Raw genomic sequence first — 19,261 nt, forward strand, 5'->3', positions numbered from 1 at the left:
CTTGGAGCTGGATCCTACACTGCCAACTGTGTTTCAAATTTCAGCCCTGGTGGCTTGAAGAACATGCTGGACAGGTGTGCATGTGTAAAATCTTGGTGGGAAAGAAAAACAGAAGAAAAGGGATTGTGCCATGACCACACTCCATTTGGGGTACTTTCTCTGGTCCCTCTCGCTCGCTCGCTCGCTCTCTCTCTGGTGAGTACAGTGCCCTCTGGCAATAACAAAAAAGGTAAGAAAAGATTAGGTACACATCACAGAGATTTTTTTTTTAAAAAGGACAATTATTAACTCTTTTCTAAATAAGATATTGAAGTAGAATGAAAATGTCAGTTCTTAACATATTCCAACTTTTATATAAAACCTATGTATGTATTTTTTTTATTTTTTATTTTATTTTATTTTTTTGGAGAGGTTTTTCCTATAGGGCGTGTGCGCTTGCCAGAGAGAGAGAGACAGAGAGACAGAAAGGGAGGAATCACCCCCCATGGGGGATGGCCACACCACAATCCCTTCTCCTCCATTCTCCTCTCGGGATCTTGGGCACGCACGCACACATGCCTGGCGTGATTTTAAGCCACCGGGTCCAGGACTCGAACCATGATCGGCTACATGGGAGTCCAGCAACATAGTCATTACGCTAACTGCTGGTCCCCCCTTATCTATGTTTTTACCATGTTTTTTAATGAGAATAATGTGCACTTACTTTCCCAAATCTAACTTGGTACATGTTATATTAGGCTACTGGGAAAGTCATGACACATTTTTCTACGCAAAAAAATATGTCATGGCTTTCCAGACAATCCGATAACAAAGAGAAGTCAGATGAACAATTAGGTTTGAGAGACAGGAATATGACTGTTGGAACTAGAATTAGTTTGATACTGTAAGTTATTTCCAACTACACAGAAAAGATGCAGAATGTAGTGTTTGCTTTTAGTTTATTAATTTATTTTGCAGGAATCTTTGACTTTCCGAATATGTACTGTTTGGAGGTACGTTGCATGCATAGCCTTGTAAGATGCCTTTGTACAATTTCATCTCAAAATAATTTCATTCACAGCATACACAGAAATCTAAGAGACATGGTATTTACAAGATTTAATAAGTTCTTGCTGCTTTAATGAAGAAACTGATCAATTCTTTTACAGTAGGGCAAGAATCATGGACATTGGGCGTCATTATAAATAAGAATTCAGAATTGTTCAGTCTCAAAGCAACTTTCCATGGCTTTAGAAATTAAAATTGAGTCATCATCTATTAATCTCTGAATGCCCAAGCCATGCAAAGTCTACTTGTATTAAATATTTGGGGATGCAAATAATACAGGAACAAAAAGGGATCATGTCTGGTGAATGTGAAAACATCATCAGAATTAACTTTTACAACAGGAAAATACTGTTAATTCTTTCAAATAGATACAGTAGTGGTGCAACACAGACAGTGCCCGATTTATTCTGATTTTTTTTAAGGTAACATTTCAATTGTCATTTTTTCTTTCTCTACAGATATACAGACACACACTGTAACATGGACTCATTCAAGGTCTAACAATGATACGATATTAAAATAATTCAGTTTTTAACTATAAAGGGACATCTTCACATTCCAGGATACATCATTGATATTTTTAAAGGACAATTCTTCTATGCCTTATAGTCAGTCTTTCTCTTTGTTTATACTTTCAGAAAGACACTGCAATTGCCTTTTAAAAGACTATATAAACTGAGTTGCCACAGGAAGTTGGATATGAACCCTAGATAACTGTGACAAGGCAATAACAAAATTTAAGGAAACATTGATTTCTTTTAATAATTAAAAAGTACTAAAATTGAGACCAGCTCCTTAAAAATTAAACTGCTTATCACACTTCCCACTGCTTTCAGGGAAATAAACAAATTAGCAACACTTTCCCCACCATCATTAATCTGCTCTAAAACTACATTTTTACAATGCATTTCTTTCATTTCTTTACCCCCCACCCCCCGCCTCTCCTTTCTCTCAAACAAGTTCAATATGAATTCCAAACATTTTACAATGTTTGGAGAGTTTCTGACTCCTCTATTACCACTTTAAACTTTTAAGAACCACTCCAAAGTTTAAGGGGTAATGTACTTTAACAGGATGGCAAACGTGCTTTCTAAAAACCCAGTTTACAAAACAGCAAAACCATGGAAAATGTATAGCCAGGTCTATTTATTTCAAACAAGTTCAATATGAATTCCAAACATTTTACAATGTTTGGAGAGTTTCTGACTCCTCTATTACCACTTTAAACTTTTAAGAACCACTCCAAAGTTTAAGGGGTAATGTACTTTAACAGGATGGCAAACGTGCTTTCTAAAAACCCAGTTTACAAAACAGCAAAACCATGGAAAATGTATAGCCAGGTCTATTTATTACCAGATATACCCAACTAGCTGTATTTTAAGAAACTCTCTGACAATAAACAAGAAGTGTACCAACTGACCCAAAGCGCACAGGCACCTCAGCAGCCGGGCACCATCCAATTTTCAGTCTATCACTCACATGCCAATTGTCTGTCTGTACCAATCTGACTAGATTCTTTGGGAAAGGCACCCTGAAAGTCGGGTGCCTTCTTGTTCAAACAGATAAGTAGTCTGCATATGGGACACGGTGTTTAAACAGACGAGTAGTAGTCCGTATATGGGACACAGTTAAGTCTATCAGATTCAACAGCGTCAGATCATTTAGCTTATTTTAAAAATGAAATAAAGCCTACGTTGGCATATTGCAATTTGTGCACGATTAAAAATGAGTACAAACTTCCTTGAAATCAGTCTCTGATGTCTCATACCCCATCCTCCATACCTTTCCAACAGACTGTTTTCTCATTCTTCCTGGCAGGTGAAAACAATGATTGACTAGATATATCACCAAAAGACTGAAACCATGCATCTACTGTATGACAACAGCTTATTAACCTTGATGTATTTTCATGCAATAGTTTTAAAGTCATCTACATGGTTTTAATAAAGCATCAGACTGTTTTCAGACATGCTACTTTCATTCTCAACTGACAACTGCCAAGTTAATTGCCGCCACTTCGGAACATCACTATGAATACTGGGAAACCTTTTTAGCTAGAACACCAAGCAGTATATATATATTTTCTCCCTCAATTTTACTTAAAACCAAGTAGGGTACACCATCACTAAAGAGATATGAAACCATACAAAGGCAAAGGCATATTACAGAACAGTAGGACTGCTCGACTTTTATTAGAGACTGACAGAGACCAGTGTTACAAAAGCCTTGAAAGAATGCTGTTCTCAGGTCCATTTTTAAGCCCATCTGCTTTTTCACCATTATTTTCACAGTTTTGCCACAGTGGTATACGAGAGATGTTTTAACAGTGTAATGACATAACCATGCTTACTTTGGGAGACAAGTGGATATATATTAGGGAATTTTCCACATATAAAAAACATGTTTTCAAAGCTGTAGGCAGAGTGTGAAACTATGATTTTGATGGAAAACTGACAAGTTATTATGCCTTTGGTTTCATTATGCTACTAAGTGCAGCTTGTTTTTCCAGGTCTGCCTGAAACTACTGCAAAATTAGCATATAAATGACAGCATGAAGGGTGTGTGTGTGTGTGTGTGTGTGGCAGGGAGGGGGCACCTGGTAAGGGAGAGTGGATATTCCCAAGGTACAACCTCTGGTAAAAATCCTTTAGGATGGGAAAACCTATCAACTTTATTGCTGTTTATTATATTCACCAAAATGAGGGGAGATTCCAAACTCCAATTCTGAGCTAAGGAAGTTCAACAATGGCAGAGACTTTAATTAAATCTGCTATTATTCATTTTCCAGTGATGTACCCTAGTGAGTCACATGGTTTTGTACCTCTTCAGTTATCCATGCTCTGAAGTTGTTTCACAAGGAGCGCGTTCATATCACCTAAATTGCCTGAATGAACGCAATATAATCTCTGAATACAGTAATGTTAATTTTATAAAACTGTTTGTCTCAAAGTTCACTCTTTCTCTTAAAAATGTTTCTTGACAATCTGTCCCTTACTCCCCAACTAATATAGTATGCAACTTTATACCGGCCAACTGTAATTTCCCTCACAGTGGTTTATCATCACATGTGCAAATAGATCTTTATTGAACAGCTAGTATTGATTTTTTTTTTCAGCTAAATTAGGATTATGGCACAAAGTATTACCTGTGCTGTAAACATCATGAATTCATCACAACATGGGGGGAGGCCCTATGGACTGCAGACATTGCTTAAGAACCACAGTTGAGCTCAAGGTTTCCAAATGGGGTTTGGAATGGACTTGCATCTGGCATACATTCACTGTGCCATTGGCAAAGCGCAGTTTTATGAGAATGTCATTTGTAAAATCATTGTTTGCAAGGACTTGTTATTTTTAAAACCGATGGCCTAATAAAAGCATGCAGTAACTTAAAAAATATATCTCTTATGTGACATAATTGGGTCTTAGTTACCAGTGTTGATACGGCTTGATGAACCATTGTACAAGCCAAAAGAATCATCCATCTCTGATTGTACTTTCAAATAATGGGCATGAATGCCTAATTCCTGACTGCTACAAATCACATTTTAAAACATCTTGTTTGTGTAATGTGTACGTGTGTTTGAAATTACCCCTGAAAAAAGCAGCAATTACAAATACCCTTATTATCTTGCCCCCCCCCAAATCATTATTTGGGGTGCTTTTTCCTGTCCTCTTCCTTCAGTAGGAAGCAACAGAAAGAAGCACGGGAAGGGAGCCTTGGTTTTTCCCAAGAACTGTGACCAGGTATGTCTGCTCTGGGAATTCACAGTTTGTCAGCATAAACTGTAACATTCCACACCAGGATTCAAAGCTCTATTTTAAAAAATAAGGGCGACTCAGCAGTAACTTGAACAATTGGGATTCCACAGGAGAGCGCCTGACTTCTCTGTGTACATTCTTTCAGGAGTGAATCCTTTCCCAGTTTCAAGTATTCCTTTTATCTCTCACTCTGCAATGAGTTACGAAAGGAAAAAAAAAAACCAACCAACCAACCAACCCTCCCCGTGTTTCCTCACATGGTCACAGCGGCCACAGTGCCATTCCTCCTCCCCCCATGCAATCGGAAATGAAAAGGCTGGGTGATGACTAGATTCCCCAGGTTCCCTTTCTTCTGGTGGGTGCTCGAAGTTTCCCTCTCAACCCGGTGCACACTCCTCTGAATTCAAGTGTATCGCGGCATCTCGCACTGCTCACAGCGATTGAGTGCTGGGTGGTTCAGAAAGGTGCAGCTGTCGCAATTCCATGGGGCTCCCTCATAGTCTTCGTCTCGAGGTTGCGTTCGAGGACTCTGTTTGGAGCCAGTTACATGCTCTGAGGGAAGTTAGGATTAAAGGGGAGAGAGGGATGGAAAAAAAATATATATATTAAATGTTTCCCAAGTATAAGCCACAAAATGAAATGAAAAATTACCATGAAAGCCAGTGTGGTCAATTCCTACCTTACCTAATGTGTAAGCCAATTACTAAACATATTTGCTGGAAATGCATAAACTGTAAAGAAAGTCTGATAGACATATATTCCACTTTGTCCTAAACAATTTACTTTTCTCTCTCTCTGTGTGTGTGTGTGTGTGTGTGTGTGTGTGTGTTAGGATAAGATGGGCAGAAGTCCAGAACACTTTGCCTCCCTAGTTCATTACCTACAGACAGTGGGTTATTAGGCTTTAACACGGCTAAATGAAAAAAATGAGAAATGTTTGATAAGTATGTTAAATCAATTCTATCTCCTCCCTAAGTTTTCCCTGACAACTTCAGCCCATCTTGACTTTTCTTCTCTATGGTACCGTCCATACTATAGTAAACATCTGTGTGCATTCCTTCATGAAAATGTCCTTCATTATATTAGTGTTAAAAATGCCTATGTCTGGTAATATCGAATACTAGCAACCTTATGTTGGTTCCCGGGAAGTAACAAAAGACTAAAACCTTATCTTGTATTCCTTGTAGGTCTTTATCCTTTCTGGTCTTATGCTCAAAATGGCTCTTTGTTTCTAGAGTTAATTTGTAAATCTGGCCTTTTAGAAAGAGTCCCTGTCGAGAATGTGGTCACTGGACAGAGACTTAAAATGATCCCCTGGTGGAAGTCACCCTGTGGCAAGGTCAGAAATCAGGAATAATCCACTTATAAACCTGGAAACTTTCACTATGAACTAGAAATGAGATTAAGACATCAGGTAAGCAACTTTCCTAAATAGGTAACAAAAGAAACTGACAGCTGGGGAAGGTATATCAGTCACTATTCTGAATTAAGCATATCTTCTATGGAAAATTAATTAGCTGACTTCAGATTTTTCCATCTGTCTTTAATGATAAATGGCTAATGTGAACATTTCCTCAAGAGGTGAAGAGAACTGATTTTTAGACCCTGAACATTACCCTAAGGTAATGATAAGGCTCAGTCTCAATCAGGAAAATGATCTTAGCCTCAGAATACACAGAAAATTTCTGGGTTCTTCAGCCTCTCCCAATGACTACAGACACGATGGGCTTGCTTTTCTTGCTTCAGCTGCTGCTTTTTAACTGCCTTATAAAACCCACCTTGTGTCTTTTGGCTCGTGACTCTGAAACATGTAGAGTTAATACAGTTTTTTCACTCATATGCAAGAATAAAACCTATACTGGATTTCAGTTTTTTTAAAAAACCAAAATAAACTTTAATTTCATTTTCCTACAAGCTTTTTTGATCAAGCTTTTTCTTCAAACTTTCTGTTAGAGAGAAAATGTTTACGATGCCATTTCCAGAAAAGATCCTCTCTCATATAGCTTTTTACCTTTTAAAAGAACAATATACCTAAAAGCATAACATTAAAAAAAATCTTACTGCTGTTGGTTTTTAATAGGCTCTAGAAACTCAGAATTTTAACCTGTTCTGGGTCAGATAAGTATTTCATGAAGAATTATTACAGAGAAAATTTAAGATATTAAACTCTTAAACTATTATATTTCATCTTCCTATGTTCATTTCAAATATAGTCTTCAACTTTATTGTGGTGGTACAAATGTTTTATATACAAAGGTTTTTCAAACTTTTTTTCTTTCTTTTTTTCTTTTTATTTAAAGGTTTTTGCCATAAAGGTACTTGCATTCGCTGGAGAGACAGAGACAGTGAGAAGGAAAGTGAGAAACTACCCCCCAGGGGGACATGCCACCAATCCCTTTCCTTCATTCTCCTCCAAGATCTTGGGCGCACATGCCCAGTATGAGTTTCAAGCTGTGGAGTCCAGGACTTAAACCGGGGTCGGCCATGTGGGAGTCCAATGCTTTAGCCACCACTCCACCTGCTGGCCTCTTAAACTCTTTTTCTAAAATACACAAATAACTGGAAAACTTCTTTTAACCTTACAAATCCAGGATTCTTGAGGATGCTGACAATTTAAAATAATAAATCACTCTGAAATAAATTACCAAAAAATATATTTAAAAAGCATCTAAATTAGAATTATATTGTTTCCTAAAAAAAGATACTGCTCATTTCATCATAAAGAAACATCATTTAAATAGAAGCTTCTAAAATGCAAAAAGCATTTTAGAAGTCTGTTCTCATTTGATGTACAGGTGTGTGATCTTTTTTTATGGCATATTTAAAAACTTAAAATATTTTAGATCATGTGTAAAAACCACTCAAGAATATACATATTCATATATGAATAACTTAAGTGAGTAGGTTTCTCCTTTAATATTATTTTTAAGGTATTTAGGTTAATTTTACATAAAAATAAGCCTCACAAATATCAGATTACTGATATATTGTTGTTTTAATCATTACCATGTATATCATACAGTAATCAGAATAAGGAATACAAGTTGCTCAAAAGGATGCAACTAAATTCTTAAAAATTCAATGTAGTTTCTACACAAATTTTAAAATTAAATATAAATTCATAAGTATTCTTTCAAAAAATGGAAACTATGTCAATGGTAAAGGCTAAAAGGTTGGGTTTTTTAAGTATCTGAAGAATAAGGTAGTTTCCTGTTCATAGAATGAGACCTTTCCACCAAATTATACAATTGTCTTTGTACATGGAGAATTTAGGAAATATCAAGTAGAATACTTGCACAAACTCAAACATACAGGATATCCTTAGAAACCTCATTTCAACCGAATGCCAGACTAAAGTTCAAGGAGCACTAGAAAACTTCAATGAGAGGTTATAAAATTCAGAGGTTTGGAGTCATTTTAAAAATTACTTATTTGAGCTTGTTTTCAAAATATTATTATAAACTGATCTGTTCAATACAGTAGCCACTAAAATGTGGGCAGTTCAAACTGAGATGTGTTGTAGGTATAAAATACACACAAGATTTCTAAGATTTAGTATAAAATAAATAATGCAATATATCTCACTAATCATTTATACTGATTTTGACTGAAAATATTTTGTATACCGTACATTGTATTAATTTCATTTGTATTTTAATTTTTTTTTAAAAAAAGTTTTTTCCCATAGAGTGCATACTCTAGCTGGAGAGAGACAGTGAGAGGGAAGGTGAGAAATCACCCTGGGTAGAGGGGGGGTGGCCACACCACAATCACTTTTCCTCCATTCTCCTCTTGGGATTTTGGGTAAACATGCACACTCACCCACCGTGACTTTCAAGCCACTGGGTCTGGGACTCGAACCTGTCAACCATGTGGGAATCCAGTGCCTTAACCAACATGCCAACTGCTGACCCCTTATTTTTACTTTTTTATTGTAGCTATCAGAAAACTATACAGGAGTCTTCAAAATGTTCATGGAAAACGAGTATGATTTTAAAAAAACTATGCATAGAAAAGAAAACTATGCATGGATTTCCATTTTTTTTCTGCACCAAAATACATACATATTTTAATTCCACTTTTCCACAAGTTTTCTGAAGTCTCCTCATGTATGTGACTCACATTATATTTCTACTGAATAGCCTTAGAAACAGTACAAAGAGTAATTTTTTTTTAAAAGCAAAACAACAACAAGATCTGGCTTTACTTATGACAACTCTACTACATGAGTCCCTGGACATTCTCCACAAACTCTGGACACACAAGTACAAACCATCTGCAGCTGGTGCCTGGGTGTCATGGACGTCCGCCTGTACTCTGGAGGTCACGCTAATTCTTCGGGCTTTTCTCTCAATTGTGCAAGGGTCTGAGGAGTCTGATATGAAGAAGCAAAGCCAGTAAGAAGGGATCAAGGGGTCAAATCATTCATTAGCAGGAGTGAACAGGTTCACAAGGACCTCCCATGCAACCCATACAGCTGACTGCTTGGATCGACCCTTCTGGTTGCTTCATGTTACCTTTAGTTCTCCTGTGAGGCCAAGTGCCAGAGTTAACACTGCTTTTTACAACCTCTCCGGAGCACTTAGAACATTTTCCAGTCACTAAGAACAAATGCCTTGCCTTTACCAGTTTCTCACATTTTAGTAGATTAAGGGTACAAACTCAGTGATAGCAATAAAACGTCAATGTGAAAGCAAAATCTGGGAGTTTACACATGTGCAATTCTCTGATTAAGCAACACTTATTAAAAAATTATGGGCTGAAAGTGCACTATCCATATAAGACTAACAATTTTAATAATGATGAAATAAAACTACAGAATCTTATAACTGAAGAATAACGGCAGTACTTGAAAAATCAGAATCAACTCAAAATATTATGTACTGAAAAAACACATGCTCCCAATTCAATTCATGAATTCCAGTTATCTATGAGAGCAGAAGCCTGGTAGACATTTTCAACAGAGACGAGAACTGTAGGCATTCTGATTCCTGGCTAGAATATTGTTTTTATGAATTCATAGGTTATTAGTAAGCAACCCTGTGTATTATATAAAAATGCAAACTGGCAGACTTCACATTATTTGCCCACAGGAACCAAAGAAAGATTTTGTGTTTTCTAATCAGGTCTGAGCCCACGTGCAGTCCTCTAGTACTACGCACCTTTGGAAATCACTGCTCCACAGCCCTAAGCATGTGCTCAGGCATTTTAACATTCTATTATCAGAGTAAACGAAAGCAGAGTAAATGTTTCTCCTTGGGCTCCAAAGAATAAGGTGAAGTTCTATTTAGATTTGTAAGGTACTTTTATAGCATCTCATATAACTCATCTCACTGACTCTGTAAAATACACAGTTGTCTGGATAGATTACCTTTCTGTAGTGCACAGACTGGATCAGAACAAGGTCAGGTGGCCAAGATGCTCAGGACCAGAGCTTGGGTGATGGGACACCAATGTCAGTGCTCTTGTCACTTGTATGAGTTTCCTATGCAGGGGACGGGGGTTTTTCTGCAACACTTGAAGAGCTCACACATGCACTGTGTATTGCATAACTACAAAGTCCAATCCAAAAAGGTTTCTTTGTCTCCCTGTCTCCATTTCTGTCTTTCCTTCTCTATTTCTCTTATTCTCTAAGTATCACACTTATTATTCAGATATACTTCTACATTCTACTTGTACTTCTAAAATGTATCTGTAAAACTGCCAAGAAACAAATACTACCAGTTAACAAATCTGCACTAAGCTAGATGCACTTAAAAAAAAAAAGTTGCCAGAGGACACATGTGCCCACCTGAGAGAGAGATAGGCAGATGGAGGGAGGGAGGGGCGAGAAGACAGGGTGGGGGAGAAAGTGTTATCAGATGGGATTTCAGGGGGAGTACTGTGATAGGATATTCGGTTCTTTGGGTCCAGATCTCTATGGTTGGTTATAGACCCGTCCTGAGATGCACGTGAAGGTACAACCATGAGAAAAGTATGAAAGGATTTTACGAGAAAGTACATCCAGGAGGCTTTCAGGCAGGTAAGCTGCTAGGCAGCAACTGCACTGGAAAGGGGATAGGTGTTACTTTTATTGGGGGAGGTCTTGTTCAGAATATTTAGTGCAGGAGGTCTGAACTGTAGCTGGCTCTGGTGGTTGGTTGTGTGGGCATTTGTTGCGCTTGTGTACTTCTTGCCAGGTAAGAAGAATTTTATTGCCCAGTCGGGGAAAGTCCTATGTGTGGCCAGTGTGCACTGTGAAGGTATGAGCATGCACATAGGACCCATTCTGCCTGTATCTGTCTAGCACAAGTGGGAGGTGAAACACTGGTCAAGCACCCAGGAGAAGGCCTGTGTGCATATGCACAGCTGCAGGAGGGGAAGAGAGTTACATTTTCTATGTCTTTTAAAGACAGTTGAAGCAATAAATGTAGATAACGTCTCCTTTCTTGGAACCAGGCGTTCTGGTAACAGTGAGGGATGTGTCAGGTGCCCCCTTACTTGCCATCTTGGGACTCCCTGTTTATATCTATCTGATTACCTACACTAGAAGCACCCCCCGCAAGGGGATGTGATGATACCACAATCCCTTCTCTTTCATTTTCTGTCCAGTGGGGATTTGGGGCATGCCCATACATGTGCCCAGTCTGCTTTTCAAGCTACCAGGTCCAGGATTCAAACTACATGGTCAGCCACATAGGATATGGCTCCCTTAACCACTAGGCCAATCCTTAAAATTTTCCTGAACCCAGATAAAACTTTTACTTTAATCCAATTTTTCCATCAACTTTATTTAAAGTCCACTTATATATAACTAAAGCTCAAGCACATTTCTAAAGGAGAAATGCAGGCCAACTGTTACTATTGCAGTAATGCATTGTTTTGCATGGCTGAACACATGGGTCCTGGTTCAATGTCCTAAGGCCGATGCTGGGTGCAAATGGTGGACGCTAACATGAAGGCGCTATTGAGGGGGCCATCCCTAGTGAAAGAAATGAACTAAAAAATTAAAATAGAAACTGATTTATAGCAAAGATATAATTTTAGATGACTTTCTACTCTACTTCTTATTAAAACTATACACATGTGCTGGAGTCATGTAATGTGTCTGTCTAGGTAATCAGTATAGATATTGCACATTGAACACATATATAATAAACTTATTAAAATAGAAATATCATTATAACTAACTCTTCCTTTTTTCTTTTTTTTTTTTTAAAAAGAGGTTTTTTTCCTATAGGGCACGTATGCTTGCCAGAAAGACAGAGACAGAGAGGCAGAAAGCAAGAAATCACCTCCCAGGGGGATGGCCATGCCGCAATCCCTTCTCCTCCATTCTCCTCTCAGGATCTTGGGCACGCACGCACATGTGCCCGGCATGAGTTTAAGTCACCGGGTCCGGGACTTGAACCACAGTCGACTACATGGGAGTCCAGCGACATAGCCATTATGCTAACTGCTGGTCCCACAACTAACTCTTAAAGGGTAATCCTATATGTTTTTTTTTTTTTTGAATGAAATGAGTCACAGTGTCAAGGTACTTGTATAGAGCTAAAGGAAGCTTGTTATTAATGACACTACATTGTGGGATATTAAAGCTAGCCTTGCATAATTCTCAGCTAAAGCAGACACCGGCAAGAATGCCCCACCTCAAATACACAGTATTAGTACCAAAGGCAGAAGGGAGAGTGACATCCAATAACACTAACATCACCACTATTAGAAAACTATAACTCTGACTATTAAAGGGCTCCTCACAATATGTCTACAACATTCCCTGAAGAAATTTCAAGAAATGTTTTATTTCTTTTTATAGGACTTTCATTTATATTTCTTTGTCTGCTCAGATATTTTGTCCTTTTTTATGGGTTATTTTTTTACTAATATGTTGCAGGCATTCTTATGTATTCTGGATACCAGTCTTTTAGAAGGTAACTATTTTGCATTTTTTTCCTGTGTGTTGCCTTTCTATTTTTGTAATTGTGTCTCTTGATGAGCAGAGTGTTGAATTTTAATGAAGGCTAATTTATCAATTGTTTTTTTTTTCTTTTTATTGCTTCAAAGTCCTATAAAAACCATTATCTATACCTAAGTTGCAAAGATACTGGGTTTTGTTCAGGAAGCTTTATAGTTTAAACTTATTTACACTTAGGTGTGTGACATACCTCAAATTTTTATGTATGATATCATGTAGAGATCAAAATTTGTGTTTTTGTCCACATGGATATACAGTTGTTTCAGCTCTATTGGTTGCTTTGATGCTACTGTCTAAAGCAACTGACTGTGGATGAAAGTCTATATTCTGTTCCAATGATCTATTTCCAAATTCCTATCCCAGTACTGTGCGATTACTGTAGCTTTATATTAAGTCCTGATATTGCTTAGCCTAAGACTTCCAACCTTGCTCTTTCTCAAGATTATTTTGGATATTCTAGATCTTTTGTATATCCACTATGAATTTCAAAATCAGTTTCTTAAAAAAAAAAAAAAGCCTAGTAGGATTATAATTGTTACTGCATTATACCTATGCATCAATCTTGGCAGAATCTCAATAATACTGATTCAATGATGAATGTGGCATATCAGTCTATTTATTTAGGCCTTCTTTAATTTCTCTTTGCAAGGTTTTGTAGTCTTTAATGTCTATATCACCGGTTAAATTTATTCCTAAGTGTTATATGGTATTGTACAGTTGGTCCTCCATTTTCACAGGTTCTGGATCCATAGAGTCAACCAATAGCAGATCAAAAATATTCAGGAAAAAAAAGTGATACCAATTTAAAAAATGCAGTATTAACAACTACTTTCATAGCATTTATACTGTATTAGATATTTTAAGTAATCTAGGGATGAGTTAAAGTATATGGGGGATGTTCACAGTTTGGAAGCAAATACTATACCATTTTATATAAAGAATTTGAGGACCCAGGGATGCTTTTGGTATGCCTGGCAGGAGGCGGGGAGTCCTAGAACCAATTCCCCATGGATCCCAAGAGACAACTATAAGTATTGTTTAAATTTCATTTTCTAATCATTTACTAATATATAAAAATATGAGTTTTAGATACTAATATGGCCTCCTGAGACTTTGTTAAATTTACTTATTAGTGGGGCTGGCAGGTGGTGTGGTGGTTAAGGGTACTGGACTCCCACATGGCCAACCATGGTTCAAGTCCCAGACCTGGTGGCTTGCTTTCTAGTTTTCTCTTTCTCTCTCCTTCTCTTGCTCTTGCTCTGTCCCTCTCTGGTCAAATTAAAATAAATAAGTAAATAAACAAATAAATAGAGATAAATAATTCTTTAAAAAATTTTTGTACTAGTTCTAATGGTTTTTTTTCAGTATTCTTAAGGCTTTTTATAACAAATAATTATGTCATCTGTAGTATAATTTTTTCCTTTCCAATGTGGACATATATATACACATACACAATTTTTTCTTCATTTGCTGCTTGGGCTAGGACCTCTAGATATAATGTTGAATAGAAGTGGTAAGAACAGACATCTTTGCCAACACTCAACTCAGTGTATTCAGGATTTCCCTCTTTTTTTTTTTTCTTCTTTGAGAGGTTTTTGCTATAGGGCGCATGCACTCACCAGAAAGACAGAGAGAGACAGAGAGACAGAAAGTGAGAAATCACCCCCTGGGGGGATGGCCATGCCGCAATCCCTTCTCCTCCATTCTCCTCTCGGGACCTTGGGCACACACGCACACGCGCCCGGCGTGAGTTTAAGCCACTGGGTCTGGGACTCAAACCATGGTTGACATGGGAGTCCAGTGACATAGCCATTACGCTGACTGCTTGTCCCAGGATTTCCCTCTTTAAGTAATAATGGCAGCCCAGGGTTTTTCAAAGATGCTCTTTATAAGACTGAAAGAGTTCACTTCCATTCTTAATTTGCTAAGAGTTTTTGTCAAGAATGGCTGTTGAATTTTGCCACATGCTTTTCCTGCATCTCGTGAAATTGTATGCCTTGTTCCTCCATTAATAATATGGTAAATTACACTGGATGATTTTTTAAAATGTTACACCAACATTCTTAAGCTAAATGCAACTTGGACATGATTTATTATTATGTTATTAATGATTTTTTTTGGTTCTTATATTTATGAGGAATGTTGCCTCTTTTCTTTTGTGGATAAAGTCTTTAATTTTTAAGAATTATTTTATTTAACATTTATTTATTTATTTAATATTTTAAATTTATTTATTTTGATTTGACCAGAGAGGGAGAGAGCGAGAGAGAGAAAGAGGGCAATTGGGAAAGCAAGCCACCAGGTCCAGGACTCGAACGGCAGTCAGCCATATGAGAGTTCACTACCCTCAACCACCACGCTACCTACCGCTCCCTAAAATGTCTTTATCGAGTTTTATGCTTGTGCCATAAAAACATAGGGAATACAACATAAAGAGCGAACCCTAAGGTAAACCATGAACTTTGGGTGATTATGCAATGTCAATATAGGTTCATCAACTATAACAAATGTACCATTCTGGTGTAGGATGTTGATAATAGAGAGAAGTTCTACATGTGTTCAGGTAGGGGTATAGGGAAAATCTCTATACCTCCTTCCCAATTTTTTTTTTTAATTGCTAGCAAGTGTGTGTACTTACTAGAGAGGAGGATAGGATAAAAGCACCCTCTCCCCAGTTGAGATGCTGTTAGCTACAATCCCTTCTCCTTCATTTTTCCATCCTGTTGGGACTTTGTACACATATGAACACATGCCTGGCATGTTTTTCAAGCTGCTGGGACTGGGATTCAAACCACAGTTGGCCATGTGGGTTCTGGTTCCCTTAACAACTAGGCTATGTGGCTGGAGCTTCCTCCCAATTTTTTCAGAAGTCTTCCAAAAGTAGCAAAGTCTTTTTTCTTCATTTTATACTAGAGAGTACATGAGAGAAAGAAAGAAAGCAAGCAAGCACCCCTCAATGAGGCCTGGTCACACCACAATCCTTTTTCCTCCAATTCTCCATCCCATCAAGACCATGGGCACACACACACATTTGCACCCAAAGTGAAACTGACAGGGCCAGGACTTGAACCCTGGTCAGGCATGTGGGATCTAGCTTCCTCTGTGCAGGATCTGCACTACAGGGCCAGTACCTTTCCCTGATTTTGCTGTAAATCCAAAACTGCTCTGAAAATATAAAGTCTTTGGAAAAAGAAACAAAAAAAAATTTGTTCACAAAAACTGGAAGCATTCTCCCCTCCTGTTTTCTCCAAGAGTTTGTATAAGATTAGAAATTTTTTGTACTAAAATGTTTAGTAGAATTCACCCACCAGTAAAAACACCTGAGTCTAGAGTTTTCTTCTGGGTGAATTTCTGATAATGAATTCGATTTCTTTAGTAGATATATAGCTATTAACATTTCTTTTTTTTAAAGAGAGGTTTTTGCTGTAGGCACAAGTGCTTGCTGGAGAGACACAGAGAGACAGACAGAAAGCAAGAAATCACCACTGTCCCCAGTGCAGGATGGCCATGCCACAATCCCTTTTCCATTCTCCTCTCGGGATTTTGGGCACATGTGCATATGTACTCAGTGTGTTTCAAGCTGTCAGGTCCAGGACTTGAACCACGGTCAGCCATGTGGCAGTTCAGCAACATATCCACTAAGCCAACTGCTGGTCCCCAACATTTCCTATTTTATCTTATTTTCAGTCTGGTAGTTATATTTCCCCAAAAAATTGTCACATTTTTCGAAAGTGTTGAGTTTATTGACATAAAGATGTTCATCACACTCCCTTATTATCATTTTAATGGACAACTCATTTTTTATTTCTGGTGGTAAGTAATCTGAGTTCTTTCTCTTTTTTCTTCATTTAGTCTACCTTGGAGTTTATTGATTTTGTTTATCTTTTTTAAATTTGTGGCTCTGTTAACTTTCTGCTATTTCTGTTTTCTATTACAGTGACTTTCCTTTCTTCTACTTGCTTTGTTTTTACTTTGTTCTTTTATTTCTTAAGGTGGAATTTTAGGTCACTGATTTTTAGATCTTTGTCTTATATTAGCATTTAAAGCTATAAGATCCCTTCTAAGCACTGCTTTAACCATTGCACAATAAAGAATTTGGCCTTGCCCAGAGAGGTTTGACTTTGTTAAAAATTATATTTTATTTAACTTTATTTACTTATTTATTTATTTGTTTATTACAATTTGACCAGAGAGGAAAGGAATGAGAGAGAGTGAGAGAAAGTGAGAAAGCAAGCTGCCAGGTCCTGGACTCGAACCATGGTCGGCCATGTGGGAATCCAGCACCCCTAACCACCATGCCACCTGCTGACCCGAGGTTTGACTTTTTATTAGGCTCCTGGGAGTTAGCTTCTAAAACCCTAAAGCATACCAAGTAAATTACAATGTCTTTATTATTTATGATGAGTCCTTTAGAGCATACCTAAGAGTTTGTGGATGTACCACCATTTCTCATCTACTTGGTCCTCTGTTTCAATAAACTCCCTTAAACAGGGTAATTCCTATAGCCCTTGAATCAATTAGCTGAAGTTCGTCTGTCGGATTACCAGTATGTGATATTTCCTAGCAAACACTAAGGCAAAAATCAAGTGGGGCCAGCAGGTGGCTTAGTGGTTAAAGTACTGGACTGCCAGTTGGTGACTGTGGTTTGAGTTCTGGACCTGGTAGCTTGAAACTCAAGCGTGGTGGGAACCAGCAGTTAGTGTAATGGCTATGTCGCTGGACTCCCACATAGTCGACCATGGTTCGCGTCCCGGACCCAGTGGCTTAAAACTCATGCCGGGCGTGTGTGCGTGCCCAAGATCTCAAGAGGAGAATGGAGGAGAAGGGACTGCAGCGTGACCATCCTCCCTGGGGGGTGATTTCTCGCTTTCTGTCTCTATGTCTCTCTCTGTCTGGCGAGCGCACGCACCCTATAGTGAAAAACTCTCAAAAAAAAAAAAAAACAAACAAACAAACAAAAAAAAAAACTCAAGCATGGCACATGTGCATGTATACCCAAAATCCCAAGAGGACAATGGAAGAGAAGGGATTGTGGCATGGCCATCCCACTTAGGGGTAATTTTTCACTTTCTGTCTTGCTGGTGAGCAAAAGCACTTTATAGCAAAAATCTCTCAAAATTAAAACAAAAATTAAGCTTAAGGACTCATATTTTATGAACCCAAAGGACCCAGTGACTTTCATCACAAAACTGCATATCATGTTACCAAAGCACAAAATCTGGTACTTGACAATCCATTTGTAGAAATCAGTAGGTTATTTTAAATGCAGATCAGGTGAAACACATGCCTGGCATGTTTTAGTATTAAACAATGAAAATAGACACTGTGTTATAATCTATAAATGAAATACAAAAATACTAAGCTTAATACACATTTCAATCAAAATTTAAGTATTTAGGCTAGGTAACATTATTTAGATAGAATTGATACATTTCCTAATTAAGTCCAATGAGATTTTAAAATGTTACACCCTCAGATAATTCTTTAAAAAATAAGGTGTTCTCAGGCAAGCCAATGGCATGGTGGTTAAGGTGGGTCTCACCTGGCTGACTGTGTAGTTCAACTCCTGGACCTGGTGGCATGAGAAACATACCATGCATGCATCCACACATGCCCAAAGTTCCAAAAGGAGGGAGAAATGGAGAAGGGATTGTGGTATGACTGGCCCCCATACTGGGGGCACTTTCTCATTTTCCCTCTCTCTCTGTCTCTGGCAAGCACACATTCCCTCTGGCAAATTAAAAAAAAAATAAAATAAGGTGTTCTTCACTATTATATATATCTTCATGACCAATGTATTTGAGTTGCTTAAAGCAAAAAGGATTAAAATATGAAATGCATACTTTAGTTCAGTTTAAGAATTATAAAACAATACAAACTATTATTGAAGATGGGACAGAAAAAGTTAATCTATATTCAATAACTCAACATTTACATTGAACTGAAATTAGTTTTTTAAGATCCTGAAATGCCAACCAAACTATCAGTATGTAAAAGTAAAGAGGACAGATTCAATATTAATATTGAATATCAATATTATATCATTTCTATGTAACCATTATCTAAAAATGAATCTTCCAAATCTTGGTTGTATAGGATTTATTTCATCCTTGATGAGAAAACATCTAGCCCCTATCTACTTGTTAAGCTCACTTTTTGAGTACATAAGGATTCTTTTGTTGCCTAAAAAATAATTCTACACCTACCGCAGATCTAGCTTTCTATTTTCACATTAGATCTTTAAAATCTTTATTATATGATTCTTGTTTTTAGGTTTTTTTAAAAAAGAATTATTTAACTTTATTTATTTAAATCTGAACAGAGAGATAGAGTGAGAGTGAGAGTGTGTGTGTGTGTGTGTGTGTGTGTGTGTGTGTGTGTGTGTGTGTGAGAGAGAGAGAGAGAGAGAGAGAGAGAGAGAAAGAGAGAAAGCAAGCCGCCAGGTCCAGGACTTGAACCTCAGTTGGCCAAGTAGGAGTCCAGTGCCTTTAACTACCAT

General features: G+C 37.6%; 1 protein-coding gene and 1 long non-coding RNA gene across 7 annotated transcripts in view; one reads left to right on the forward strand and one right to left on the reverse strand.

Annotated features, from left to right (window-relative positions):
* The first annotated feature begins 903 nt into the window (after positions 1–903).
* On the forward strand, positions 904–4,153 carry LOC106735987 (uncharacterized). Its single transcript, XR_001371133.2, has 2 exons — positions 904–2,187; positions 2,388–4,153. It is a non-coding gene; the product is annotated as an uncharacterized LOC106735987 (long non-coding RNA).
* TAB3 (TGF-beta activated kinase 1 (MAP3K7) binding protein 3) overlaps positions 3,115–19,261 on the reverse strand; it is a 57,960-nt gene continuing 41,813 nt past the window's right edge. For 2 of the 6 annotated variants that reach the window (XM_006158486.3, XM_006158485.3), the window contains exons 9-10: positions 9,082–9,183; positions 3,115–5,360 (exon numbers count right to left, since the gene is read on the reverse strand). In XM_006158486.3, coding sequence (XP_006158548.1) covers positions 5,212–5,360; positions 9,082–9,183 — 251 coding nt within the window. In that variant the 3' untranslated portion in view covers positions 3,115–5,211. Of the gene's footprint in view, positions 5,361–9,081; positions 9,184–19,261 lie in introns of those variants that run through there. The other 4 variants (XR_335995.3, XM_014591579.2, XM_014591581.2 and 1 more) reach the window with 4 other exon arrangements.

The sequence above is a fragment of the Tupaia chinensis genome, unplaced genomic scaffold (assembly GCF_000334495.1).
Source record: "Tupaia chinensis unplaced genomic scaffold, TupChi_1.0 Scaffold000600_1, whole genome shotgun sequence".
NCBI lineage: Eukaryota > Metazoa > Chordata > Mammalia > Scandentia > Tupaiidae > Tupaia > Tupaia belangeri.